This window comes from Monodon monoceros, unplaced genomic scaffold (genome assembly GCF_005190385.1).
Source record: "Monodon monoceros isolate NGI ecotype Baffin Bay Population unplaced genomic scaffold, NGI_Narwhal_1 Super_Scaffold_13, whole genome shotgun sequence".
In the NCBI taxonomy this organism is placed as follows: Eukaryota; Metazoa; Chordata; class Mammalia; order Artiodactyla; family Monodontidae; genus Monodon; species Monodon monoceros.
In genome coordinates, this window is record NW_021703769.1 from 26483953 (window position 1) to 26509267 (window position 25315).

Sequence of the window (25315 nt, forward strand, 5' to 3'; positions counted from 1 at the left end):
AAAAAATAAGCAAGATGTAGAAGTGTCTATAGCAAGCGACTGGTTGTGTAAAAACATTTATACATATAAATTTGCTTGTGAATACAGTGACCACCTCTGAAAGACTACAGAGGAAAGGGCTTAAGAGTGATGACCTCTGTGAGGGGAACTAGGGATTGGAAAGCAGGTGCGGGAAGAGGACTTAATTCTATGCTCTTTGGTGTATTTTTAATATCCTATTTTTAATCAATTAAATTACCACAAAATAAAACACCTTTGAATGTCTAGAATCAAGTCTAACTCACTTCCATGGTCAACTTTTCAACCTCCTCTCAACCCACATTTGCCCTCCCTCAGTCACACTGCTTCTCCTTCAGTTTCTGGGAAATGCCAAGATCTTACTGCCTAGGGACACTTTGCACAAGCCAGTCCCTCTGCCAAGGTTGATGTTCTCTAAACTCTTCCGATGAGTTGGCATCTTCCTACACTTCAGGTCTTGGGTCCTGTGTCGTCTCTTCAAAGAGGCCGTCTCTGGCACCCTACACAAACAATTGAAACAGTTGAAAAAATGCCTCTCTTCCTCACTGGGCAGGGAGGACAAGGCTTATATCTCTGACCACCCACTCTAAAGGAGCACCTCTTCCTTCACCCTCTTTATGACAATACCCTGATTTGCTTTCTTAGGAGCACTAGTCACTATTTGAAATTACCGTGTTCGTTTTCTTAGTTGTTTACTGTCTCTCTCCATCTCAAGGGTTTAAGTCTATGAAAGCACGGGCCATGTCTTGTCTTGTTCCTAACTCTAACTTCAGCAATCCAAACAATAAACATTTGCTGAGAGATATTATGCAGCATATACTAGGGACTTCACAAATAACAACTTGTTTAATCATCACAATAACTCAATGAGGGAGGCTGGTTTCTACTCATTTTACAGTTAAGGATAATTGAGGCACGCAGCAGTTGAGTAACTTGCCCAACCGGCAAAGCTGGAATCCCAGACACAAGGTTCTTAGCCACAACGCGATGCTTTTTCGATATATAAACTGACGGGTGGATGAAACTGGCTAAATGAATGAATGAATGGAAATGTGAACGTAAACGTTGATTTTTTTTTTCTTGCGTCTCCGGGTTCCCCAGCTCTACCGCAAGGGGGCGCTCTCGCCCAGTTCTTGACGCCAGTCCTCAAGGCGCGCACTCCCCTTGCGTCTCGGGCTCGCGCGCGCTGCCGCGGCACCGGAAGTGACTGAGCTTGCAAGTTCTCCCGGTCTCTTCAGGGGAAACTGAGGCCGACTCGTTCGGAAGAGACAGCGCGAGCCTTCAGCCAGGTAGGCCGGCCCAGGTCCACGGCGCGGAACTTGGCCGCGAAGAGCGCTCGCGTCCGAAAACGACCTGGCCCATGAAGGGGGTATGTGGCCCCCCACGGTTCGCGGGGCTCGCAGGTGAGAGCGCCGCCTCCCCTGTGCGTGGCAGGCGCTGCGCCCAATGGGAGCCCTCGCCGTCCTGCTTGCGTGCTACCTGGGCTCGTTGATTGGCTACGCCGGGGCGGGCCGCCGGGGGCGAGACCCCTCCTCCCAGAAAGGTCTAGGGGGCGCCCCTGAGGGAGAGTAGTTGCCTAGCAACGGGGCGGTGGCCGGGCGGGTACCCGGCCTAACGCGCGGAGGAAGCTGCGAGGCCGCAGCCCACCGACCCCGGGCTCCGGAGAGGTGCAGCCCCCGGCCCCGGAGAGGTGCAGCCCCCGGCCCCCAAGCCCTCCCGGGGGCGCCAGGAAGCCGCCTGTCCCCAGGAAAACGTGGTCTCAGCTGTGGGGGGTCTCGAGCTGGCCTCGACCCCTCTCTCTGACACGAGAAGAGGCCCGGCGCCTCACCCTCGCCCGGTCTTTGTGTAGGGCGCCGGCGGCCATTGTGTCCGTGCGGGGAATGGAGGACCCGGCAATCCCGCACCGCCACCGCCAAGTCCAGGGCCTTTGGGGAATTCAGAGAAAACCAGCGGCGTTTCTGGGGGGTCCCCGGCTTTCAGCCTCCCAGAAAGGCCCGGGGATGGCCTTTCCAAAGTCAGAGCGCAGATCCGAGGCAGTTTTTCCCTCTCTCCGCCCCTCATCGAAACCTTGAGCCCCATTGAGAAGTCCCTTCAGGGTATCTTCGGAAACCTCACCTTGGGCTGGTACTTAAATAGAAAAAAACAAAAACTAAACCCCACACCAGCCATCTCCGAGAGAGTTCTCCTGGCTCCCAGTAGGAGGCGGAGAGCCAAGGGGCGTGCAAGAGCGAGGGGGCTGGGCTCCCGGGTGGCAGGAGGCCGCGGCTGCTGAGCGGCCGCCCTCGATCTGGGCGATGGAGGAGGAAGCAAGCGAGGGGGCCGGTTCTTGAGCTTCGTAATTCCTGTGTCGCCTACTGAGCTCTCAGTCCGCCGGGTCGCATGATCCCTCCAGCCGGAGCTGCTTTTTTTGCCAGCCGCCGCGAGGCCGGTTGAGTTACCGGCATCCCGGCTGCCACCTCCTAGCCCGACCTATGATACAAAAGATTTTCCGGGGGCTGCACCTGCCTGCCGTTGCCCGAGACATTTGAATGTAGGTGGTGCGGGGGTGGGGTTGGGGGGCAGACTGCCCACTGGGGTGACTTTCTGAGGAAGACATTTTGGGGAAAATGGGATGGTTGAGGTAAAAAAAACGGTGTGATGATTCAGAGCCCACTGGTGCTTTCAATTTGACTTCATTGAAGTCCCTTGGAAGGTAGACCCAGACCTTCAAAAGAGCCGCAAAGAACCCAGGGCTGGTACCTGGAGAGGGAATGGGATGTTGTAGGGTAAATGGCATGCATATTAATTTTTTTTTCCTGAAGCTCTTTCTCTCCCTTCAGAACCTTATCTTGGCTTTGGATCTCAGAAGAGAACCACTAAGCAGAGACCAGACTCAGTGAGTGAGCAGGTGTTTTGGACAATGGACTGGTGGAGCCCATCACTATTATAAAAATGTCTCAGAGCAATCGGGAGCTGGTGGTTGACTTTCTCTCCTACAAGCTTTCCCAGAAAGGATACAGCTGGAGTCAGTTTAGCGATGTGGACGAGAACAGAACTGAGGCCCCAGAAGGGACTGAATCAGACATGGAAACCCCCAGTGCCATCAATGGCAACCCGTCCTGGCACCTGGCAGACAGCCCTGCGGTGAATGGAGCCACTGGCCACAGCAGCAGCTTGGATGCCCGGGAGGTGATCCCCATGGCAGCGGTGAAGCAAGCGCTGAGGGAGGCAGGCGATGAGTTTGAACTGAGGTACCGGCGGGCATTCAGCGACCTGACATCCCAGCTCCACATCACCCCAGGGACGGCATATCAGAGCTTTGAGCAGGTAGTGAACGAACTCTTCCGGGATGGGGTGAACTGGGGTCGCATTGTGGCCTTTTTCTCCTTCGGTGGGGCACTGTGCGTGGAAAGCGTAGACAAGGAGATGCAGGTATTGGTGAGTCGGATTGCAGCTTGGATGGCCACTTACCTGAATGACCACCTAGAGCCTTGGATCCAGGAGAACGGCGGCTGGGTAAGGACCACGCCCCTTGTGTGTCCCTTTTCCTTGGCCTCTGGTCAGATTCCCAACAGCCTTTCCCCTATGTCTCTTTCTCTTATGCTGGGTGATTATTGGAGACGTTGTTTGTTAAGGAGACCTGACTGGCCTCATTGCACCACAAGAGGTTAACTGTTCTGAAATACAGGTGACCTAGTTCTGCAAGGACCAGACATCTTCATTCTGGCCATCCTCATGACCCTACTCTTTCATACTTGTGTTCCAGTTTCTCTGCAGAGGAAAACATAGCCTGTGTGTTCATTTGGCCCCAAACCTTTGAGAGTGGGAAGTGAGTCCAGTGTTCCCCTCACCCTGACATAATGGCTCCGTGCTAAGGGGTGATGAGTGTAATGCCTGCAGAAGATAGTATCAGTGACCCACAAGCCCCTTCAATCTTACTCCCCTGGTATGTCAATCCTGTCCCGGGCTTCCCTCCCCCAAATCAAGTTCCCTTTATTTCAGAGTTTGCATGACCAGACTTTGCATCCCACTGGCTTGGATGGCTGAGGATTGTCTGATTTTAGGGTGTAAGCTGTGCCAGTGGGCCAGTTATGTTTGTGCTGCGCCCCTATGTTCATTGGCTCTAAAGAGTGCAACTTTCTGTGTGGTTGGCCAGTTTGCGGAGCTCTTGCTGTGTCACTCATTAAGCCCAGGGACTTTGCACCTCACTGCCTGGGGTTGGTTGGGGAGCTCCAGCTGTTACGCCTGTTGCTTTCCGGCGGGGCCCTGGGGCCTCTTCACTGAGCACTGTTTGCTGGCAAAGCAAGAACCTGGTCTGTGGGGCTCCTTGGAACATTGAGATTCAGTGACAGACTTCAGAAACAAACTGACACAGGTGTGAGTTCCAGCCCTGTCACGTAACTAGCCGTGTGACCTTGGACAGGACAGTTTACCTTGAGCCTCAGCTTCTTCCACTAAAAAAATGTGGCAAGCCCTCCTTGCCTTGCAGTCCTTGGAGCTAATGTGAGCACAGTGATGGACACCAGCAAGTTTGCTGTAGTAGTCGTCGTCGGTCCCAGGTACACTTTCAGGGCCCAGCAGTTGTGCCTCGTTCCTTTGCCAGGGAGGGGAATTCCCTTGTCCATCACCAAGTCAGGGTGAGCTAGTGGTGAGAGATTCTTTACTGGTGGTCATTGTAGGCAGTTTTTGCTTTTCTGCAGTGAACTCAGTTCTATCTCCTTGCTTATCTCCCTGCCTCGGGGAGGGGCAGGGCTTATGAGAGGTATTTTGTCCCCTCAGAAAACCCAGAAAATCAAGCAGCCTGTGGAAAATAAGTCATTGATTGAAGGAGCTGAGGTGGAAAGGGCCATGCATCGTGGACTCAGGAATGTTAAGAATGCAGTTATCCAGAGGCTGGGCCTAGGGTGTGGTAGGCACTTCAGTTTACCACAGAGCAAGGGACCTCCTGGAACCCCACCCCCTGTCTTATTTCCCATTTCTTTGCAACTTCATCAACTCTTCCCACTCCCAGTTCTTGTAAAAGGCAAAGGGGTCAAGTCAGTAGAGGTCAGAAGACTGGGGTGGGGTTGTGGAAGGTAAAGATGGAGGGCTTTCTTTAGCTAAGGCTGACCAGACTTGAAAGCTTTTCTGTAAATGAACTCCCTGGAGAGATAAATGATTAAATAGTTCCTATTGGTTTGTGGGATGACCTCTCTTATTCCCCCCTGCTTTGATTCTCTTTGGGGGCAAATATTTGTTTAACTTATTACAGGAGGGACAGGATTCCAGCATTTCTGACACACCCTCTGAGGCATCTCCAAGTAGAGACTTGGGCCATTTGCCCACTTTGCCTGACCGTTGTCTTTGGCCGGTGGTCCTAATACAGGTGGGTTGTTGGCAGCTATTAACAAAAGGCAATATGGGAAAGGTTCCTGGCCTGCCAGACAGCCTCTGAGAGGGCTGCCTGGACCAGAGAATTGCTAGTCACCCGGTATTGCACGTAGAAAGAGGTTTTAGACACAGCAGCACTGGGCAAGTTCGTTAGATCACCACTGGATTGAAATTCCATCTTCTGTCTCTTTGCTCAAGAAAGAGGTTTTAGACACAGCAGCACTGGGCAAGTTCGTTAGATCACCACTGGATTGAAATTCCATCTTCTGTCTCTTTGCTCAAGAATTATCAGAGCCCGTTGGACAGCATACTGTATGTTACTTCCTCTTGGTGAACAGAGGGGATGTGTGCAGAAGAGCCAGTTATGTCAGAACCATTTCTGGGCACGCATTCTCCCTGAGGCCAGGAGGTAAAGAACATGTGACATGGGATCCTTTGGGTAGAAGGTGCCCACCCACTTCCCTCTCAGGGACCATCCTGTTTGACTTACCGACTGGCTACTGCAATGGCATCTCATAACCTTCCTGGAGTCTGGGGGATCCATGAGTGTAAGAGTTAATTACGGGCCATTCCACCCTGGGATATGCTCTAAATTTAGCATCCCTACAGGAAAGGAAAAGGAAATGAGCCTTTAGAGAGTACATTTTATGCATGAGGCATTATGTTAGGTATTTTACTTATGCAACCAAAATTCACTGAGCATCTATTATGAGGAAGGCATGTGCTAGGTGCTGGCCATAAGCAAAACATGGTACTTTCTTTCATGGAAATGACGTGCTATTTCATATACTCCACACAATAACCTTCTAAGGTAGGTGGGTTTATTCCCAGTTTACATATGAAGCTCCTGGTAGCTAAGTGACTGGCCCCAGGTATTCCTCAGTCAGTTAAGTGACTGAGTGAGAATTTACACCTAGGTGGGCCTGACTCCAAAGCCTAAACTCTTCCCCTCCATTTCAGGTTGTCCTAGGAGTAATAATGTGAGCCAAAGGTGCTGTTGGGCCAAGCAAAACATGCCTGTGGAGGTGCTCACTCGAGTCTGACGCTGGCCTTGTTCAGGAGTTGCAGGAAGAACAGCACCTTTGTTGGCAGTAGCGGGCTGCCAAAGGCATGTGTGTAGCCTCCGCACATTCTGGCACTGGTAAAACTCAAGTGGGTATCAGGGTTTTGCCCAGTGAGAGTGGGCTTCTTTTTTTTTTTTTTTTTTTTTTTTTTTTGCGGTATGCGGGCCTCTCACTGTTGTGGCCTCTCCCGTTGCGGAGCACAGGCTGCGGACGCGCAGGCCCAGTGGCCATGGCTCACGGGCCCAGCCGCTCCGCGACATGCAGGATCCTCCCAGACCAGGGCACGAACCCGTGTCCCCTGCATTGGCAGGCGGACCTTCAACCACTGCGCCACCAGGGAAGTCCTGAGAGTGGGCTTCTTGTTAATTTTTCATTGTTAAAACTTCCTCAAGCCCTACCAGTAGGTAAGAATTGTGTGCATAAAGGGAGAAGATGGCCTGCTCCAGGTATGTCTACTTAATTGTGGGTGATGCTCCAAGGACTGGAATTCCACACATATAACCACACCACCGCCTACCTGGAGTCACCTGCCAAGATGCTGAACCTGTTTATCTCTCTTGTCCATCCATCTCTCCCACCTGTAAAATGAAATAAAGATAGACACCTGCCATAGCTTGACTCTAGTAAAGGATCTAGAACAAAGGCTCTCCTTGGGCCTTAATTGTAGGATGGAGGCACCTCTTTTAATGAATGGGCTATCTGCCTACGAAAACTGAACTTTACCCCCAGAGTTTCTTGAGAAACAAAGCCAGCCGCTGAGATGTTCACTAGAATGATAGGGACAGAGTGTTTCTGGGGCTTTCCAATGGGAATGTGGACAGTTACGTGGTGGGGACCCAAGTGGGCCAGGCCATTTTGTTATCACTGTCCCTGGGAAACCCCTTAGCTTGATGGAAACACCATTGTTGAAAGCAATGAACAGTTGTTGGGGCGGGGGTGGCGGAGAAACCATAATTTGGCCTTTCCCAGGCTGCATAGCTCTGTAGTCTTCTAGTTTCTGTAGGTTTCTTCTTGCCTGTTCTGTCTTCTTTGGCACTAATGTATGCTTTGCTGAAGCACCTCAGCGACTTTTGCAGATCTCAGCAGCTGTTCGCAATTCTGTGGTTTTCTTGGGGAAACCCCATTAGAAACCCCAAACGTGGAAATTTTTAGTAATCTCTCATTCAGGTCCCAAAGTGAGGTAGAAGTGTCTCAGGGGCTCCCCCTCAAAACACCGGCTCTTCTGGATGTACGTTTGAAGTTGCCCTTAAAATGCCATCACCATCACAGGGTTTTCCAGGCTTCCTGAGACTGATTGCCCCAGTAGCCCCACAGAGCCCTTCAGCTTCTGGTAGAAAATACCCAAGTATTTTTTCAGGGGGCCCCAACAGAACCTAGAGGGTTTTCTTGGCTTTTGTGTGGGTAGTCACCAGATTTGTTTGGGCTACAGGAAGCAGCAGTTGTTACTTGTCCCTTCCCCAGCAGGTATCTGTCCTGAGGCCAGTGACTTGAGCGTCCTCCCTGGTTTTTCCAGTGCCCTCAGCCTTCCATTACAGGGCTTTATTTTAGTAGCGATGGTTTTGTCTGGGTTTAGCATGGATAGGTTTAGGGGTAATTCCCAGTGAGCTGCTCTTCTACAGAAACATAATCTCCTACTACCTAATGAGCAGGGCTCTGTCGCCACCCCCAACCTTCAACCTAATTCCATGGAGTTCCTCCCCAAGGACTCCCTCTCTTTTCTTTGAAGGAGCCACTCTGCTCCTGGATCCGCTTCTCTTCTGTCTCTCCAGCCGACAGTCTGTCTTCCCCGTTCCCAGTTGGCAGATCTGGTCAGACAATCCCACTGGGTCTTTTTGTTTAGCCTGGGGAAGCGAAGACCCAGGAGACCACGGTCACTGGTTTCAAATATCTGCAGGAAGAGGGTCTAAGACCTTTTTACTGGTATAGTGCCCAGCAGAACTTGGATAGGTAAGTCACAGTGGTAGAGTTTAAATTAGTATAAAGAAGACATCTAACACTACCATACCTCTACCAGGTTTAGGAGCTTCCTGAGGGTGGAGCCCACATCTTGTCCATACTTGTTTAATCAGCACTGAGCAGAGGTCTTAGGCGTAGCAGGTACCTAATGAAAGAGAAGCCGCCTAAATTTCTGAAGAAACAGACACTTATCAAACCAGAATAATAGTAATAGGGATTGCCCTTTATCTAATCATTCATTCTTTTTTTTTTTTTTTTTTTTTTTTTTTTGGCTGCGTTGGGTCTTCATTGCTGCGCGTGGGCTTTCTCTAGTTGTGGAGAGCAGGGGCTATTCTTCATTGGGTGTGCGGGCTTCTCATTGTGGTGGCTCCTCTTGTTGCGGGGCACAGGCTTTAGGTGTGCGGGCTTCAGTAGTTGTGGCTCGCGGGCTCTAGAGCACAGGCTCAATAGTTGTGACACACGAGCTTACTTGCTCCGTGGCACGTGGGATCTTCCTGGACCAGGGCTCGAACCCGTGTCCCCTGTATTGGCAGGCGGATTCTCAACCACTTTGCCACCAGGGAAGTCCCTAAACATTCATTCATTGATTCAGATAATATTAATTGAGCTCCTGCTGTGTGTCAGGCTGTCCTAGGCACTAACAGTACAGCATTAAATAAAATTAAGTTTGCATTGTGGAGCTTACATTCTAGTGGGGAGAAACAGACAACGTGTAATTACATACATACATAACATATATCAGGTGATACTAAGTGCTATGAAGAAAATAAAGCACATTGAGGCATAGGGCATGCCTAGCAAAAGGAGGTAAGGCTGCAATTTTAAAAGAGTGCATAGAGAACGCATCACCAAAAGGTAATATTTGAGCCAAGGCCTGAAGAAGGTAAGGTGGTGGTCGATGTGGGTACCTGTAGAAAGAGTGTTATAAGCAGAGGGATGGACTCAGGAGGGAGTGTGCTTGGCATGCTCAAGGATGAGCAAGAAGGCCAGTGTAGCTGGAAAAGAAACAGTAAGAGAGTGGTAGGAGGTGAGAGGGGAGAGTGGTTGGGATTGAGGGGGGAGAGGTAGCCAGGGGCCCAATCACATGGCCCCTTGCAGGTGATGGTGAGGACTTGGCTTTGGTAGAATGAGAGAAGCCAGGAGAAGATTAGGAGCAGAGGTGAAATGATCTGAATTCTGCAAGGGTGGCAGCCAGGAGCCCAGTGAAGAGGCTGGTGAAAGCTGTCAAGTGAGAAAGAAGAGTGGCTTGGATCAGGAGGTAGAGGTGGAAATAGTGAAAAGGGACCAAGACCAGGCTTGCACATGGCATATTGATGGGTCTGGCCACCTTGAAAGCCACATTTTTTAACCACTTGGAGATCATAGAATCAGGGCTACATAAGCTAGATGTTCTTCTGGGGTAGTCTCTTCAAATGTGGTGTGCTGAATGGTCCTCCTCCACTCTAGCGCTAATTCTGTGTGGATAACTGCACCATGTCTGGGTTGAGGTCCCACATCACCCATGTCTAGCTCTGTGACCTTGGGCAAGCTCCTTGAACTCTCTGAACCACAGGTTGGTATCATAATTCTGATCATCTTTGCCACAGAACTCGTGTTGGAGACCCATTCACAGAATCTACAGCGTCTATTCTCCCTTGTTTGGACCCCGTAGTGACCTTTGGGCATATCCTTAGGGCAGGCAGGCCGTAGCAGTGTTCCTGTCCTGCCAGGAGCTCCGTAGTGTTCCTTTGCACGTTGGTCAAGCACTGGTCTTAGTCAGGATCCCAGTTCTAGTCTCAAATCTGCCTTGACTCACTGTCTCACTTTGGCCAAGTCATTTTACCCCTAGGCCCCAGTTTCCCCATCTGTAAGATGGAGAGTTGAAGTTGAGTCTAGGAATCCTGCTTCTCACTGGCCCTAGGCCTTGTGGATTCCATCATTATGGCATATTTCACGATAGTTATGCTTTAGGATGGCTCTTTCCTATCAACAGCTGCAGCACTTTAATTGCTAAAAATTAACTAATCCCAGTGTTAATGTAGGGTAGTTTATCCCTGACCCCACAATATTTCTACTTCACATTTATGTAGCACTTTACAGCTTAGAAAGCACTTTCATATCCACCTTGCCTTTAAAATTTTTTTTTAATTTTTTATTATTATTTTTAATGGAGTGAGTTCTGCTCATTATTTCACTGAGGGACTGTGGTTCCAGTGTTCCCAGATACTTTGTATTTTTTTGGCCGTGCAGCATGCAGGATCTTAGTTCCCTGATGAGGGATCGAACCTGTGCCCCTGCAAGTGGGAGTCCTAACCACCGACTGCCAGGGAATTCCCCCCACCTTGCTTTTCTGATGCTTATAACCAACCACCCAGGGAGGTGAGCAGAGAGAAATCAGGCTGAGAAAGATGAAGTGACTTACCCAAGGTTACATCAGGAGGAAGATGCAGGGTTTGGGCTTTCACATCTGGACTAGACCACTTATGTCATGTGTGACCTTGGGCAAGTCTTTTAACTTGTAAATGGCTATAATAATAGCGCTTTGCACTGAAGATTCAGTGAGTTAATTCATGTCGAAAGGCTCTCAGAATAGTGACTGTCAGTATCAGCAGCAACCAGCAGCCGCAACCAAGGGCTCCTTCAGTCACATCATCTGGCTTCCCGTTTATTACATATTGATTTTTGTAAATAGTGTTTTTGCAGAAAGAAACTGCCTTTGGGACCTTCTGCTACTTGGTTTCATCCCTGATGAGACTCTCAGGCCAAGCCGGAGCCTTAAGGCTAGCTCCAAGCTACAGGGCTTTTTGGGCAGACTCCAGAGCTCCCCTCGGAACTAGAGGTTTTTCTCTCACTCTTCAGGAAATGCCATTGCAATGACTTCCATGGACTGCTTCCTGTCCCAGCCCTGCAGTCGGATTCTTGCTGGCTAGAGTGTGGAAATTGGAAAGTAATATCCCTAAAGGCTCCCCCCCTCACACAAACTCCTTTTTTTGGCCATGTCTCTCCCTTTCCTCTTGTCAGTTACTTTCTTCGCTTCCTCCCCCTTCACCCTTCACCTAGCTTCTCTCTCCAGCCTGTGATCATCCCTTTAAGGTTTAGAAAATGCATTTCCACTGAGTTCTGTCAGAGTTTTACACCCACCCCACACTGGGGGTTGGTCAGAACTCCTGGGTTCTCTCCTGGCTCCACACTAAGTAGCAGTTTTAGTCTTGGACTCCCCCTAGAGGGACATTAAACCTGTCGCTTGCAGGGCCTTGTGTCATCCATTAACCCTGGGGGGTTCCCCCGGGGTCCCCACCCCACACCCCGCACAGGCCTGGGACTCCTAAGAGAGGTCTTAGAGGTTGGCACGTAGAAATCCTGCCTCTTGGAGACCGATGACAGAGGGAAGTGGAGCCTGCCACTCCCTCCCCGAGGTCACCTTTCAGGAGGAAGCTAGAAGGTTGAAAACCTTGTTGGACAATCATCTGAGGAATGGGAGCTAGCCTGGGAGGGGATTGGAACGCACTCAACTATGCCTCAGATCCTTTGTTCCGCTCTTGAAAGGGAAACATTCCCCTCCCTCCTCCCTGGCCACACACGTGCCTTTGTTCCCCTGAGTCAGGCGGGGCCAGGAACACTGTGTCCTTCCAAGCAGCCTGACTTGCCTCCCCAGAGACTGGCCTCCTGGTCATCAGGACTGAGATTTTTGCTCAGGAGCCCCTAGCCTCATGTCCTTTCCATAGAAGAGTCTTTCTCCCAGAGGCTGAGAACTTGCCTACAAACAGCTGCCCAGGGATTTCCCTAGAATTCTTCCATGGGATACCCGTGTCCCAGGATTACACAGTCCCTCCCTCTTATTCCACTTGGTGATTAATATTATTGTTAACGTTACTATTAATAGCACCTAACATTTATCAAGTGCTTATTCTATGCCAGGCGTTGTTCAAAATGCTTTACATGTATTAATTTATTCCATTTGCAGAGCAACACTCTGAAGTTGCTACCATTATTATCCCTATTTTACAAATGAGGAAACTGAGGTACAGAGATGTTAAGCAACTTATGAAGGGTAGCATGCTTAGTAAGTGGCAAAGCCTGTGAGGGTAGCTTCCAAGCTCCCACTTTTAAACACTACACCTTGCCCCCTCCCCTGACTGTACCAGTGTCTAAATGATTGTTGGCATTTATTCAGTGCTCACTATGTGACAGGGCTTTCACCAATTTTATATCTGTGTTACTGTCCAACAATCTCAGCATTATAGGACAATGAGATTTGGGGGGACCCAGTTAGTGGGAAGCAGAGTCAGGATTTGAAACCAAGTCTGTCTTAGTCCAAGCCTGTGTTCTTTATCTCTAAGCCATCTTAAAAAACCCTACAGGGTAGGTGGTGTCATCTTCATTTTATAGTTGAGAAGACTGAGACTCAGAGAAAAGTGACATGCTCAGGGCCACACGGGCTAGTGCCAGGACGACCCAGGCTTCAAACCTGAGGTGCTTGTCTTCACAACACTTCGTTGCCTTAGTGGTCTGTAGCCTGATGATAATTGCTTTTATATGCATGATAACACTTTATAACTCACCAGACTTCTTTGTATACATGATTTCACAGTGAGGTGGGTATGTTCAGTCCCATTTCAGGGAGGAAACTAAGGCAAGGGGCCTTAGTCCCACAGTAAATGGCTTAGAATTCTAGCTTTTAACTCAGTGTCATCAATGTTGCCTGCTTTCCCTAAAGCGGGATTCATTGCTTGGAGCTGTCTTCAGAGTTTTGTTTCATTTGTTAAATCAGCAAATACTGGTGAATACTTTATTTGCGCTAAGGGCTGGGGATACTGTGGGTACTGCAATGAGGGGGACCGGGTCCCATCCCTCAATGGTCTGTTTCCATGCCCCACACCTTGGGCCTTGCTGGTGTCTTTCTGCCATCTGAGTCAGGCTGTGTGCATCACCCATCCGTCCCCTCAGCTCCCAGACACTCCAGGCAAGGGTCATGGTAGTATGTATTGATCACTTTCTACATACCCATAGATAAAACTCTGCACTCAGATTTGAAACTTAGCTTAATTTCTTTTTTTTTTTTGCGGTACATGGGCCTCTCACTGTGAAACTTAGCTTAATTTCTTGCTGGTGGTGTAGCACTAGACAAATCAGCTTTAAATTCTCATCCATAAATCTGAGAGAATAGTACCAGCCTACCAGAGTAAGCGAGGCTCAAATGAGAAAGTGAAATGCAAAAGTGTTTTTTTTAGTAATAATGACAGGTGCTATGTGTTGAGTGCTTGCTCTGTGCCAGGTGCTATGTTTATGCCCCTGACATAATCATCGTGTTTGGTCCTCACAACTGCTTTGGTGTGGAGATGGAGAATCCAGAGCTTCAAGAGGCTTTATAACATGTCCACAGTACCACACCTTGTAAGAGGCAGAGCTGGGTCTTGCACCCAGCTGTATCTCATGCCAAAGCCTACCCTCAAGTCACGGCATCATTGCTTCTTTGCAGGCCTGGACTGGCTTACTTTACCCTGAGTACCTGGCACAGGACCTGGGGTTGGGCAAGGGCTCAGCCAGGATCTGTTCAATGAACATGAAGGGTTGTTATTATTAGATGCAGGTTAGGCTACAAAAATGTCTCTGTCCTTAAGGAAGCAAACTCATTTAAAGCAGTAGGAATAGACTCACAACCCTTGGTGAATGGCTCCAGGCAAACTGCCAAATCTGTACTGTAGACTCCAGAAATGGAAGAGGACAGACCCCCTGGCTGCATCCCACAGGTGCCCTGGACCCCTGCCAAACCAGCCCACTTCCACCATCAGCTAGCTACTCAGTTGGTGGCTTGGTCCAGGGACCTCCACCCTCAGCCTGCATCACCCCATGCACCTTCTCCCTCACCAACTGCATTACCAGCCCAAACCCTAGTGTCAGGAAGGAGAAAGGTCACTAGAGGCTTGAATAATAGCTTTCTCAGCAGTGTGCCTTTGTGCAGTTCACACCGAGTCCTCAGTTTTCTCATCTGTAAAATGAAGGTAGTAATCATCCCTTAATGAAGATAGTGGTAGTAATCTCTTTGTCATAGGCTTGCCAGGGTCACTGTTCCCCTAGATCTGATCAGGGCTGTCTTAGCATTTAGGTCTCAACTCAAATATCACCTCTCCTAAAGAGTAAAGAGGCCACCTTTGTTTACCTCTTTACTGCCTGACTCCTCTTGTAAAAGCTAAGCTCCCGGAGTGTAGGGGGTTTGTTTCAAGTTTCCTTCGTCCCCAGCATCTAGCAGAGTGCTTGGCACATGGGATCCACTCAGCGAATACTTGCTGAATGAGTGAGTGATTCTGTAGCCTACCTAGCACAGTGCCTGAATACAGTATGCTCAGTCGGTGTCAGGCATCATTACTACCTACTAGGAAAATTTGGACCGTGAAGGCTTTCAGTACGTGAAACGAATGTGGCAAGGGCAGCCTCGATAGGTATGAAAGATCCACACAGAGCTGGAGGGTGGAATGTATATGATGAAGCATTTGGGAGACAGTGAAGAGGCAGTCTGGCGGAAGAGGGTCTGGGCTGTCAGTAAAGGTGGTCAGGGAGAAGGGAATGGTGACTGATGGTGGAGGCCCCTGGGCAGAGGGATGGAGATAGTTGCTGGTAGAGGTGGGCCCAATGGGGAGAGGCCCAACACCAGAGCCATGCAGCCAGGTCTCTAGTTATCGCTGGCAGAGAGAATCCCTTGCCAGCCAGGGCTCAGCAGGGAGAAAAAAGACAGATGCACCTGCAACCTGTGGATCAGGTAGGCTGCCATGGTTGTTATTTTGGGGCTCCAGGCCAGGTGCAGATTCAAAGGCTTGATTGAAGCCTTTTGGCAACTCTGGTCTCAGCAGGGGAAACATCATCTGTCTCCTGCCACCTGTGGCAACAATGCCAGGAAGGTACCCTGGGCAGGTCCAAAGGAACCCAGCTTTCTTGCTGCCCTCATGGAGTAAGAAATACCCCCCAGGCGAGGCCACTCCTTCCCTGCCCCACAGCTCCCTTTCCGAAGGGCTAAGGTGGCAATAAGGTACCTCCTGTCCAAGAGGCCCCCATAGTTCCGGCCTATGGAAGGCAGGGGTGGGGCATTGGGAGCCGTTGACAGCTGGGCCCAGCTAGGGGGAGGGGTCAGTTTGGGAGCAGGTGCAGATTTCAGGGAGGGCGGGGCCTGAAGGGAAGTAGGGGTCTTGGTAAACTGCAAAATTTCCCTCCCCATCCCCCATCCCCAGACACAGCTGGCTTCTCCAGGAACCTGATGACCTAGTTACAATGCTTAGAAATTGTTAGCTTAGCTTGCAGTTCAGGGCTGTGCCAGTCTCTCCTCTCTGAGTCTTCTTGGGTCCAAAAGGTACCCTGGCATTCCCCTGTGGGGCTTCCATGTGCAGGACACACACCACATCACATGTACGGGCTTCTTGTCCAAGAGAGGAAAGAAGCAGTCATGCTTTTTCCCTTCTTCCCTGGTGTGCCCCACCCCTCCCCAACCCAGGGAAAAGACTCCCCTGCCCCTATCCCCTCCTTCCTTCTGTCTCTCTTGTGGGGGGTTGGTGGTGGCAAATGAAGGTCACAGACTCCTCCCCTGGAGGTTCAGCAGAGAGGGAGAGACTCCTGTTGCCCTAGGGGTAGCTTGAGCTTACTTAACCTTTCCTCTCTGTCTGATGTTCAGACCTGATAAAAGTTGGGGAGGAAGAATCTGTTGGGGGCTCTGGAGGTCCCAGCCCTCCCAGGAAGCAGCTGCTCTTGGTATTCTTGATGTTTCCATCTCCAGTGCCTCCCTGGGAGAAATTCCATCACTGTTCAGAGCCAGATACAAAATTTGACAAACCAGTGCTGAATCCTACTTGCTCTATGGTTACCCTTGGACAAATTGCTTAATCTGTCGCAGCCTTAGTTTCCTCATCTGTTAAAAGATGAAAATAATGCAGTACTTTTCTTGAAAGACTCTTTTGATCATAAAAATAAGTGGTAAGATACATGGAACATTTATCATGGAGTCTGGCATATGTAATTACTCAGTATGACAGCTACTATTACAGCTGTTATTAGCAGATTGCCTTCACAGGTGATCAAGAAGCTGTGATCACTATCGGAGCTACACTCCAAGAGCAGACTTTTAGGCTGACAGAGTATATGTATATCCTTTGAACCAAGAACTTGGAGATTTTAAGACTCCTGAAGCTGGGGGTTGTAGCTCATAACCTTGTCCCCCACCTCCTCCACAAGGGCCCCAAATCATGCTGTACACAGTGGGGGTTTGGCCACTGTTGCTGGCTGGATATTTGGTGATGGGGCATATTTTCTTTGGCACTTTCCCAAGTGCCTCCAGGAAGGCAGGGATCTCCTCCTCTGCTTTGTTCACTGCTGTATCCCTAGATCCTGCCACAGAACCTGGAACATAGAAGACATTCAATCATTATTTGTTGACTGAGTGGAAGACTTAATGAGTTGAATATTTAAAGAGCGTAGGAGCATGCCTAGCATATAGTAGGTGCTTGACATGCATCTGAATGATTAAACAAGGTGCCGTGGGGACTCTGGAGTTTTCCAGGATGGCCCCACTCCTTGTTTGCTGTGTGGCTGTAAGTCTGTTGCCTCATCTGCTGAAGAAAGATAACACCCGCCTTGCCTCCCTCATGGGCTATCTGAGAGGCCCAAGGAGATGATAGATGAAAAAGCACTTTGAGAACTATAAATGTTTGGTCTTGTTGCTGCTCCTTGACTGAGGTCAAAACCCTGTGTCTCTCATTCTTTCATTTCATTCTTTCACTCATTAATTCATTCAACCAACAAGCACTTTTTGAGTGGAAGCGATATCGTAGCTCTCTCACTTATCTAGCTTCATGAATTTGGACAGATTACTTTACTTCTTTAAGCCTGAACATCTATAAAATGGAAATAATTTCATAGGATTGTTGGGAGAAAGACTAATTAAGCAAGGTGCTCTGAGCTTACTGAAGGTAGAAACTGCATCTCATTCACTGCCATCAGCTACTCTTGTGCCTGGCACTTGGTGGCTGAGTGTGTAGTGTCCAAGTTAGTGAACATTCATAATGATGAACGGTGTATGTGAAGTGCCCCAGCACAGAGCCTGGTATGGAGTAAAAGCTGGTTCCTTTACCAAATGCTGGGTCTTTCCTTTTCCTCTCACTGTGAGGTTTGGTCATTCATTAATTCATCCATTGGTTGCCCTCTGCAGTCTAATTACTTGGCAAGGACAGATCTATGAGTAAGGGTCAAATGGGAAGTAGAGATGACTATTAACTCCTCACCCGCAGATGTTCTCACCCACCTCTAGGCTCCACAGACTGCTGAGTGGGAGCTCTGACTGGCCAGAATCATTGCTGCTTAAATATAAAACTAGGAGGCACAGTGGGCCTCACCCCACACTCACCTCTGATTCAAAACAAGAACAACCACCCCTTGTTCTACCCACTCTCCTTCTGCTACTCAGTAAGAAAAATTTCCCTTTGCTCACAGCACCCACATTCATATGGAACCCTAGGGGTTACCATATCAAGGAAGTCTCCAGGGAGTCACTCAGAAATGGCCCTTTGGGCAGGGTCCCCTGGGACTGGGTCCAGCAGCAGGTGCAGGCAAGAGGCCCCAGGCTGGTGGCTAAGTGATGAAACTGAGAGGTGTGTAGAGCCAGACAAGAAGTCAGCCCAGAGGAAACTGCCTGCCTGTCCATGCAGGTGTCCAGGCACCTGGGAGCAGTTTCTGGGTCTGATTTAGTGGTGGAAGGTAGGGTTCCAAATTAGTAGACCACACTTCAGTGAGGGGAACCCATAGGACTCCAGAGCAAAGCCTGCAGTTGGCACCCAGGTCAGTTTCCTTTCAGCCCTTCTCAGACCCCTTCAGGGTAAAAGAGGTGCTTCCTCTAGGCTCCACAGCACCTACTACTGGAAGATCTCCAGGAACAATGGAATAACAACCATAGCTCCCTTTACGGGGCCTCTGCTGTGTTTGGGGCACTGTGCTGTGAGCTTCTGAAGAGAATGGGATCATTTCATTATTGGAAGTATGGCCTCTGGAGTGGGACAGAGCTGAGTTTGAATCTGGCTCCATCACATACCAGCCGTTTGATCTTGGGCTCATTCCTCCCCCTTTCTGAGCCTCAGTTCCCCTATCTCAAAAATGGAGATGGTAATACCTGCCTGGTAGGGTTTTTGTAAGGATGAAATGAGACCATACATGTCGAGCTTGGCACAGATGTTATAGTAATTTTAATAATAGCTAACATTTATAGAGCACTTACCCTTAAGTATTTCATATGTGTTAATTCATTGAATTCTCAAAACAGTACCATTGAGGTAGGCATTCTTACTATAATTCTCATTTTACAGAGGAGAAAAGTGAAGCATAGGGAAGTTAAGGAATTTGTACAAAGATGCTAGGTTGGTAAGTGGTGTAAAGTTGTGATTTGAACCTTAGTCTGGCTCTAAAGCCCACAGTGCTCTACTTGTGGATAAAGAGGGCCTAGTAAATGTTGCTGCTGTTACTCTTATACCCAGCATTGTAGCTGTCTGTGGTTTTTGGTCTATCTGCTGACTTCTGAGCTCAGTGAAGGCAAGAAACCCATCTTAATCACCTTGTATCCCCAGAGACCAACATAGTACTCATAGTACTCATTAATATTTGCCTAATGGCTGAGAATATTCCCTCTCTTCATTAATCAGTCAGTAGCTCTTTATCGACCATTTCCTGTAGGCTAGATTTGAGCTAAATCCTGGGAGGAATGCAAAGTACAACTCTGCCTCTGTAAACGGAAGATTGGGTGTGGGGGGGCGGTGGGGAGAGCATTCCAGAGCACTGTGTCATGGCAGAAACTTCCACGCAGGAGGCAGAAACAATACAGGTGGCTTGGGGATGTTTTCCAAGCTGGGATTCCCACCCCTCCCTGATGGGGCCACTCCCTCCATCTCCTGCAGAACAAGGTGACACAGATTCCTTGCTTCTGCCCGGGGTAGAAACTGCTCCTTCTCTTTGCTCTCTCTTTATTGAGGAGGATGCATCTTTCTTGCTCTGGCAGCCAGTTTGTGGGAGCCTAGAATAATGACAGGAGGAAAAGTCAGCTATTTGGAGCTAAGAAGGGACCTTAAAAAATCACTTCTGCCCCAACACTGCAGACAGAGTGGTCTTTTGAAAACCAGTTCAGATCTTGGCACATTCTTGCTTACAACCCTCCACCCAATTGGAATAAAACCCAGTCCTTACCTAGGCCTCTAAGGCCTGCATGATCTGGTACTGGCTGCCTCTCCATCCTTCAGCACTCCCCCTTCCCTCTCTGCACTCATGGCTCAGGGGCTCCTGCTGTTCCTGGTTCCTGGCTCACTTGTTCCTGCCTGAGGGTCTGTGTAGTTGCTGTTCCCTCTGCCTGGAGTGCTCTGCCCCTGGTGTTTGCCTTGCTGGTTCTTTCAGTTGACTCAGCTCACAGGTCACCTCCTCTGAGAGGTTCTCTTTGACCTTTGGTCTAAAGTAGCCAAGGTACTTCTAAATCACTGTCTAGTCTTTTACTTTCTTGTATTTTTGTCACAGCACCAACCTCTATCTGAAATTTTCTTTTTGTTTGTTTATTTGGTTTTTGTCACTCTTCTACTAGAATATAAGCCCCATGATTATAAGGACTTTAGGTGGCTCATCATTTTATCTCTAATACCTAAAACTGTTCCTTATAGGTAGTAAACATTCAGTGAATGATTTTGGAATGAATGATTGAACAAATGAATAAACCTAAGAAGTTGTTTTTATTTTACACATGAGAAAACTGAGTCAGCCCAGAGAAGCTAGTAAGAATTGTGAGTGTTCTTTCAACTTACCTTTTGAATGCTAAGTGCCATGTACTATACTTAGTGATTCACGTGCATTATTTTTGTCACTTATCTTTGTTATAATGAATTGTTTCGGACATCATTTTTGTACACCATTGTAGCATTTAAAAGAGAACTGGACCAACTCATTTTATTGGAGCCTCACTTTGTTTTACAAAGAGTTGGAGGCAACTTAGGAAAATTCATATGATCAAAAGGATAAAATAGCAGGGGGAGTCAAGGGAAAGGAAAATATGGATAAGAAGATGATAAGATGGGGCTTCCCTGGTGGCGCAGTGGTTGAGAGTCCGCCTGCCGATGCTAGGGGACACGGGTTTGTGCCCAGGTCCGGGAAGATCCCACATGGGGCCCGTGAGCCATGGCCGCTGAGCCTGTGCGTCCAGAGCCTGTGCTCCGCAATGGGAGAGGCCACAGAAGTGAGAGGCCCGCGTACCACACACACAAAAAAGAAGATGATAAGATGGATAAGCTTAATTCACAGAAGCAGATAGCATGGAAGTCCCATTGAACTGAGCAGAGTTTTTCTATCATTCTTTATGATTGATAAGTAAATTATGCCCAGATTCGTGAAAATGATGGAGTTTTAAAAAGCCAGTCACACACATGACCTTGGGATTGTCCCAGACTGCATGTGATAGTCCAGGATTTGTTGGCTCCCTCACTGCCTCATACCTGGGCTCCTGGGCTGAGACAGCATGATGATCTTTCTCCTTCTTCACCAGAGGGGCCAGTGCAGCAGGGAGGAGTCCCCCCAACCCTTTTGGGACCCAGCCAGCTTTGTTTCAAAGAGAGCCTTTTGGGAGCTTCCCTGGTGGCACAGTGGTTAAGAATCCACCTGCCAATGCAGGGGACACAGGTTCGAACCCTGGTCCAGGAAGATCCCACATGCTGCAGAGCAACTAAGCTGGTGCGCCACAACTACTGAGCCCGCACGCCTAGAGCCTGTGCCCCACAACAAGAGAAGCCACCGCAATGAGAAGCCTGCGCACCGCAACGAAGAGTAGCCCCCGCTCGCTGCTACTAGAGAAAGCCCACGTGCACCAACAAAGACCCAATGCAGCCAAAAATAAATAAATAAGCTAATTAAAATTAAAAAGAGAGCCTTTTTTCCAGATTTATTAATTGAGATATCTCCATTTGAAGACCCAGTTCTATCCTTGAAATACTTACAGTTGAATTAGAAAAGATGTAATGCACATGAAAAGAGATCTTGTGAAAGCCAACAATAAATGCTAAATGCCAAATAAGAGCAGCACTTCACAGGAGAGGTGACTTTTGTGCTGGGACTTACCGCAGAGTCAGGGAAAAGAGGAGCTGGTGCTCCATGTGAGCTAAGTTGTGCAGGCTGGCATGGACTCTCAAGAAGAGACCCGTAGGAGTGGCAGTCCATTTTGGAGTGTGTGTGAAAGGGTCACTTATTAGGTGATAAAGCCAGAAAGGTCAGCTGGAGCCAGATTTGTGGGAGCCTCAAGTGCCAGGGAGAGAGTCCGAGGCCCTCCTCGGCAGTCCTGGTATCCCAATATATATATCCCATTGCCAGGTACAGATGCCCATCCTGGCTACCTTCTGGTCCACTGATTCCCAGGTAGCAATGCCAGCATCTGGAATGAGAGCCAGGACCTAGAACTGACAGTGAGCAGAGGAGTAAGTGTGGGGTCCTTGTCAGTTTCGCCGGTGGCTATCCTAGGTGCATTCATTCATTTGTTGATTCAGCACATGTTTATTGAGCACCACCACATGCCAGGCCCTGTGCTGAGTGCTGGGGGTGCTGTGATGAACTAGACAGTCAAGGACACTGCTTTCACATATGTGAGCTGGGGAGGCAGCTAGCCTGAGAAACAAATAAGATGATTTCAGATAGAGGGTTAAATAATTTAAAATGAAACTGAGCAATGCAGTATCTAGGGAACGAACTTTATACGAGGAGATCAAGAAGGCCTCTCTGAGGAGGTGACTTTTAACCTGAGAGTAGATTAAGGAGCAAGCCAGCCTGGGAAGATTGGAAGCAAAGATTTTGCAAACAGAAAAGCAAGGCAGATTGAACTTGGCTCGTCCAGACTTTGGGCCCACGCAGATACTCGGCTCTGACACTGGTGGGCCCACTGTGGGCCTTGCTTTCCCTTTGTGTTATGGGTCTTTCACTCCTCCCTCCCCGGGATCCAAAGGGAGTTACGGCGACTACCACTTACTGAGCACCTTTCCCAAATCAGGCACTCTACATCCATTTTCTCGTTTATTCTCCCACCCAGCCTGTGTGATGAGTGGGCTATCGGCTCCAGTTTCTTTTCCATGAGGAAATTGAGATTGAGAGAGATGAAGTTCCATGCCTAGGGTCCTGCAGCTTGGACACAGTGGATCCTGGATTCAGACCCACATTGGTCTGGCTCCAAAAGCCAGGCTTCTTTCCAGTGCTCCACCCTCAAATAAGCGAAGCATTGTTAGTTCAGGATGTGCAGAAAGCTGCTGAGCAAAAGGAGAGTTAGGGCAGCATCTTGGAATGAGGGTCTTGAAGGATACCTACTGTCCTCTCATCTGATAGGACTCTTTTTGCTAAACTTCAGGAGGATGCTCCCAGAGCCCGGAGTTACTATTGGCCTTTTCCAGAGGCATGTTCGGGCTTAGCCAGCTGAGTATCCCCCAGTTTCCTGCTTTTACCATCTCAGCTGCTGGTCAGGAGGTTTAGGAAGGTGACATCATCTAGCTGAATCAGCTGCTGCTTCTAGACACATTAACGGGAACTGAAAGTCATTGCCCCTTCCTTCCCACTCTGCAAGTCTCTTCAGAACGAGGCTGGGGTACAGGCATTCCACCTGTCTGCAGGGTCTTAGCTGGAACACTGCTCCCCACTTTTAAGGAACTAGAAGGTGCATTTTCCTGGACAAAGGTGTCCTCAAGGCTTCTCAAGCTAAAAGGAGCAGTACCCTTGAGGGGTAGGATTCACAGGAGGGCCTCCATCCCTCTCCTCCACCTTCATTTATCCCTTTGACGAGAATTCCTGACCCTTCTGATATCCTTTGCCCAAGTCCAAGGCTCAGGTCCAGCACTGTAGGATGGGCAAACAAATGTTATTTGTGGACTTTGACCTTAAGGCATGTAGAGTCGGGTCAAGGGGACAAAAAGACAGCTTATATTTTAGAGCAGAGCATCCACCACACTATGATCTATTGGATATCCTCCCTTCACCCAATGACTGAAAAGGAAAAAAATAAAGAAAAAGAAAAGTAATAAGATGGCTCAGGGCCAGGTGACTAGAACAATAGACAGCTTACTTGCTCTGTGACTTTGCCTCTCTCAGCTTCACTGTTTTCATGTGTAAAATGGAAGTCACCAAGGTATGTGGCTCCTTTGATCACTGGAATATTACGCAGCACATCACATGTACAGCATTCAGTAGTGCATGCAGCACCCAGGGAGTACCCAGTGAATGGTAGCCCTGTAGATAGGTTCTCAAAAGAAGGCCATTGAGTAAGGGGAACTGGGCTTTGGAGTCTGGATAGGCTGTGGATGGATGCTGGCTGGAAGCAGACTATTCAGATGAGAAGAGGACAGACTTTGGATGCTGACAGTCTGCTGTGGAGTCTTGACAGGTGACTTTACCTCTTAGAGCCTCCGTTTTCTTCTCTGTAAAACTTCGGTACCGCTAGAACCTGCTTCACAGGACTGTTGAGGGGGTTAGTGAGGTGCTATCTTGATAATGGAAGCTGCTGAGGGAGTCCCCAGCATGTGCTGTTGTTGTTTCTCATTTGGCACTAGAACTAGACTGGTTAATGGCTAGAAGTGGGGGGAATTCCCTGGTGGTCCAGTGGTTAAGAATCTGCCTTCCAATGAAGGGCACGCGGGTTTGATCCCTGGTCGGGGAACTAAAGATCCCACATGCTGCAGGACAGCTAAGCCTGCGCACCACAACTACTGAGCCCGCACACCACAACGAAAGATCCCGCATGCCATGCCACAACTAAGACCCAGCGCAGCCAAAATTTTAAAAGTTTAAAAAAAAAAAACAAAAACCTAGAAGTGGGATGCGAGAGGGCAGAGCTATTTTTTTTTTAAACATCTTTATTGGAGTGTAATTGCTTTACAATGTTGTGTTAGTTTCTGCTGTATAACAAAGTAAATCAGCTATACGTATGCATATATCCACATATCCCCTCCCTCTTGCATCTCCCTCCCACCCTCCCTATCCCACCCCTCTAGGTCGTCACAAAGCACCGAGCTGATCACCCCCGTGCTATGCGGCTGCTTCCCACTAGCTATCTATTTTATATTTGGTAGTGTATATATGTAATTGCCACTCTCTCACTTCGTCCCAGCTTACCCTTTCCCCTCCCTGTGTCCTCAAGTGCATTCTCTACATCTGCGTTTTTATTCCTGTCCTGCCCCTAGGTTCTTCAGAACCATTTTTCTTTTTTAGATTCTGTATAGATGTATGAGCATACGGTATTTGGTTTTCTCTTTCTGACTGACTTCACTCTGTATGACCGGCTCTAGGTCCATCCACCTCACTACAAATAACTCAATTTCGTTTCTTTTTATGTCTGAGTAATATTCCATCGTATATATGTGCCACATCTTCTTTATCCATTCATCTGTCGATGGACACTTAGGTTGCTTCCATGTCCTGGCTGTTGTAAATACTGCTGCAGTGAGCATTGTGGTACATGACTCTTTTTGAATTATGGTTTTCTCAGGGTATATGCCCAGTAGTGGGATTGCTGGGTCGTATGGTAGTTCTATTTTTAGTTTTTTAAGGAACCTCCATACTGTTATCCATAGTGGCTGTATCAATTCACATTCCCACCAACAGTGCAAGAGGGTTTCCTTTGTCTCCACACCCTCTCCAGCATTTATGGTTTGTAGATTTTTTGATGATGGCCATTCTGACTGGTGTGAGGTGATGCCTCATTGTAGTTTTGATTTGCATTTCTCTGATGATTAGTGATGTTGAGCATCATTTCATGTGTTTGTTGGCAATCTGTATATCTTCTTTGGAGAAATGTCTGTTTAGGTCTTCTGCCCAATTTTGGATTAGGTTGTTTGTTTTTTTGATATTGAGCTGCATGAGCTGCTTGTAAATATTGGAGATTAATCCTTTGTCAGTTACTTCATTAGCAAATATTTTCTCCCATT

The 25315-nt window shown here is 48.6% G+C and overlaps 1 protein-coding gene across 5 annotated transcripts in view; it reads left to right on the top strand.

Annotated features, from left to right (window-relative positions):
• Window positions 1-1170: 1170 nt before the first annotated feature.
• The window catches only part of BCL2L1 (BCL2 like 1), a 51598-nt gene continuing 27453 nt past the window's right edge, over window positions 1171-25315 (top strand). The window contains exons 1-2 of one of the 5 annotated variants that reach the window (XM_029220385.1): window positions 1171-1421; window positions 2838-3513. In XM_029220385.1, coding sequence (XP_029076218.1) covers window positions 2950-3513 — 564 coding nt within the window. In that variant the 5' untranslated portion in view covers window positions 1171-1421; window positions 2838-2949. Of the gene's footprint in view, window positions 1422-1777; window positions 2549-2819; window positions 3514-25315 lie in introns of those variants that run through there. The other 4 variants (XM_029220387.1, XM_029220386.1, XM_029220389.1 and 1 more) reach the window with 4 other exon arrangements.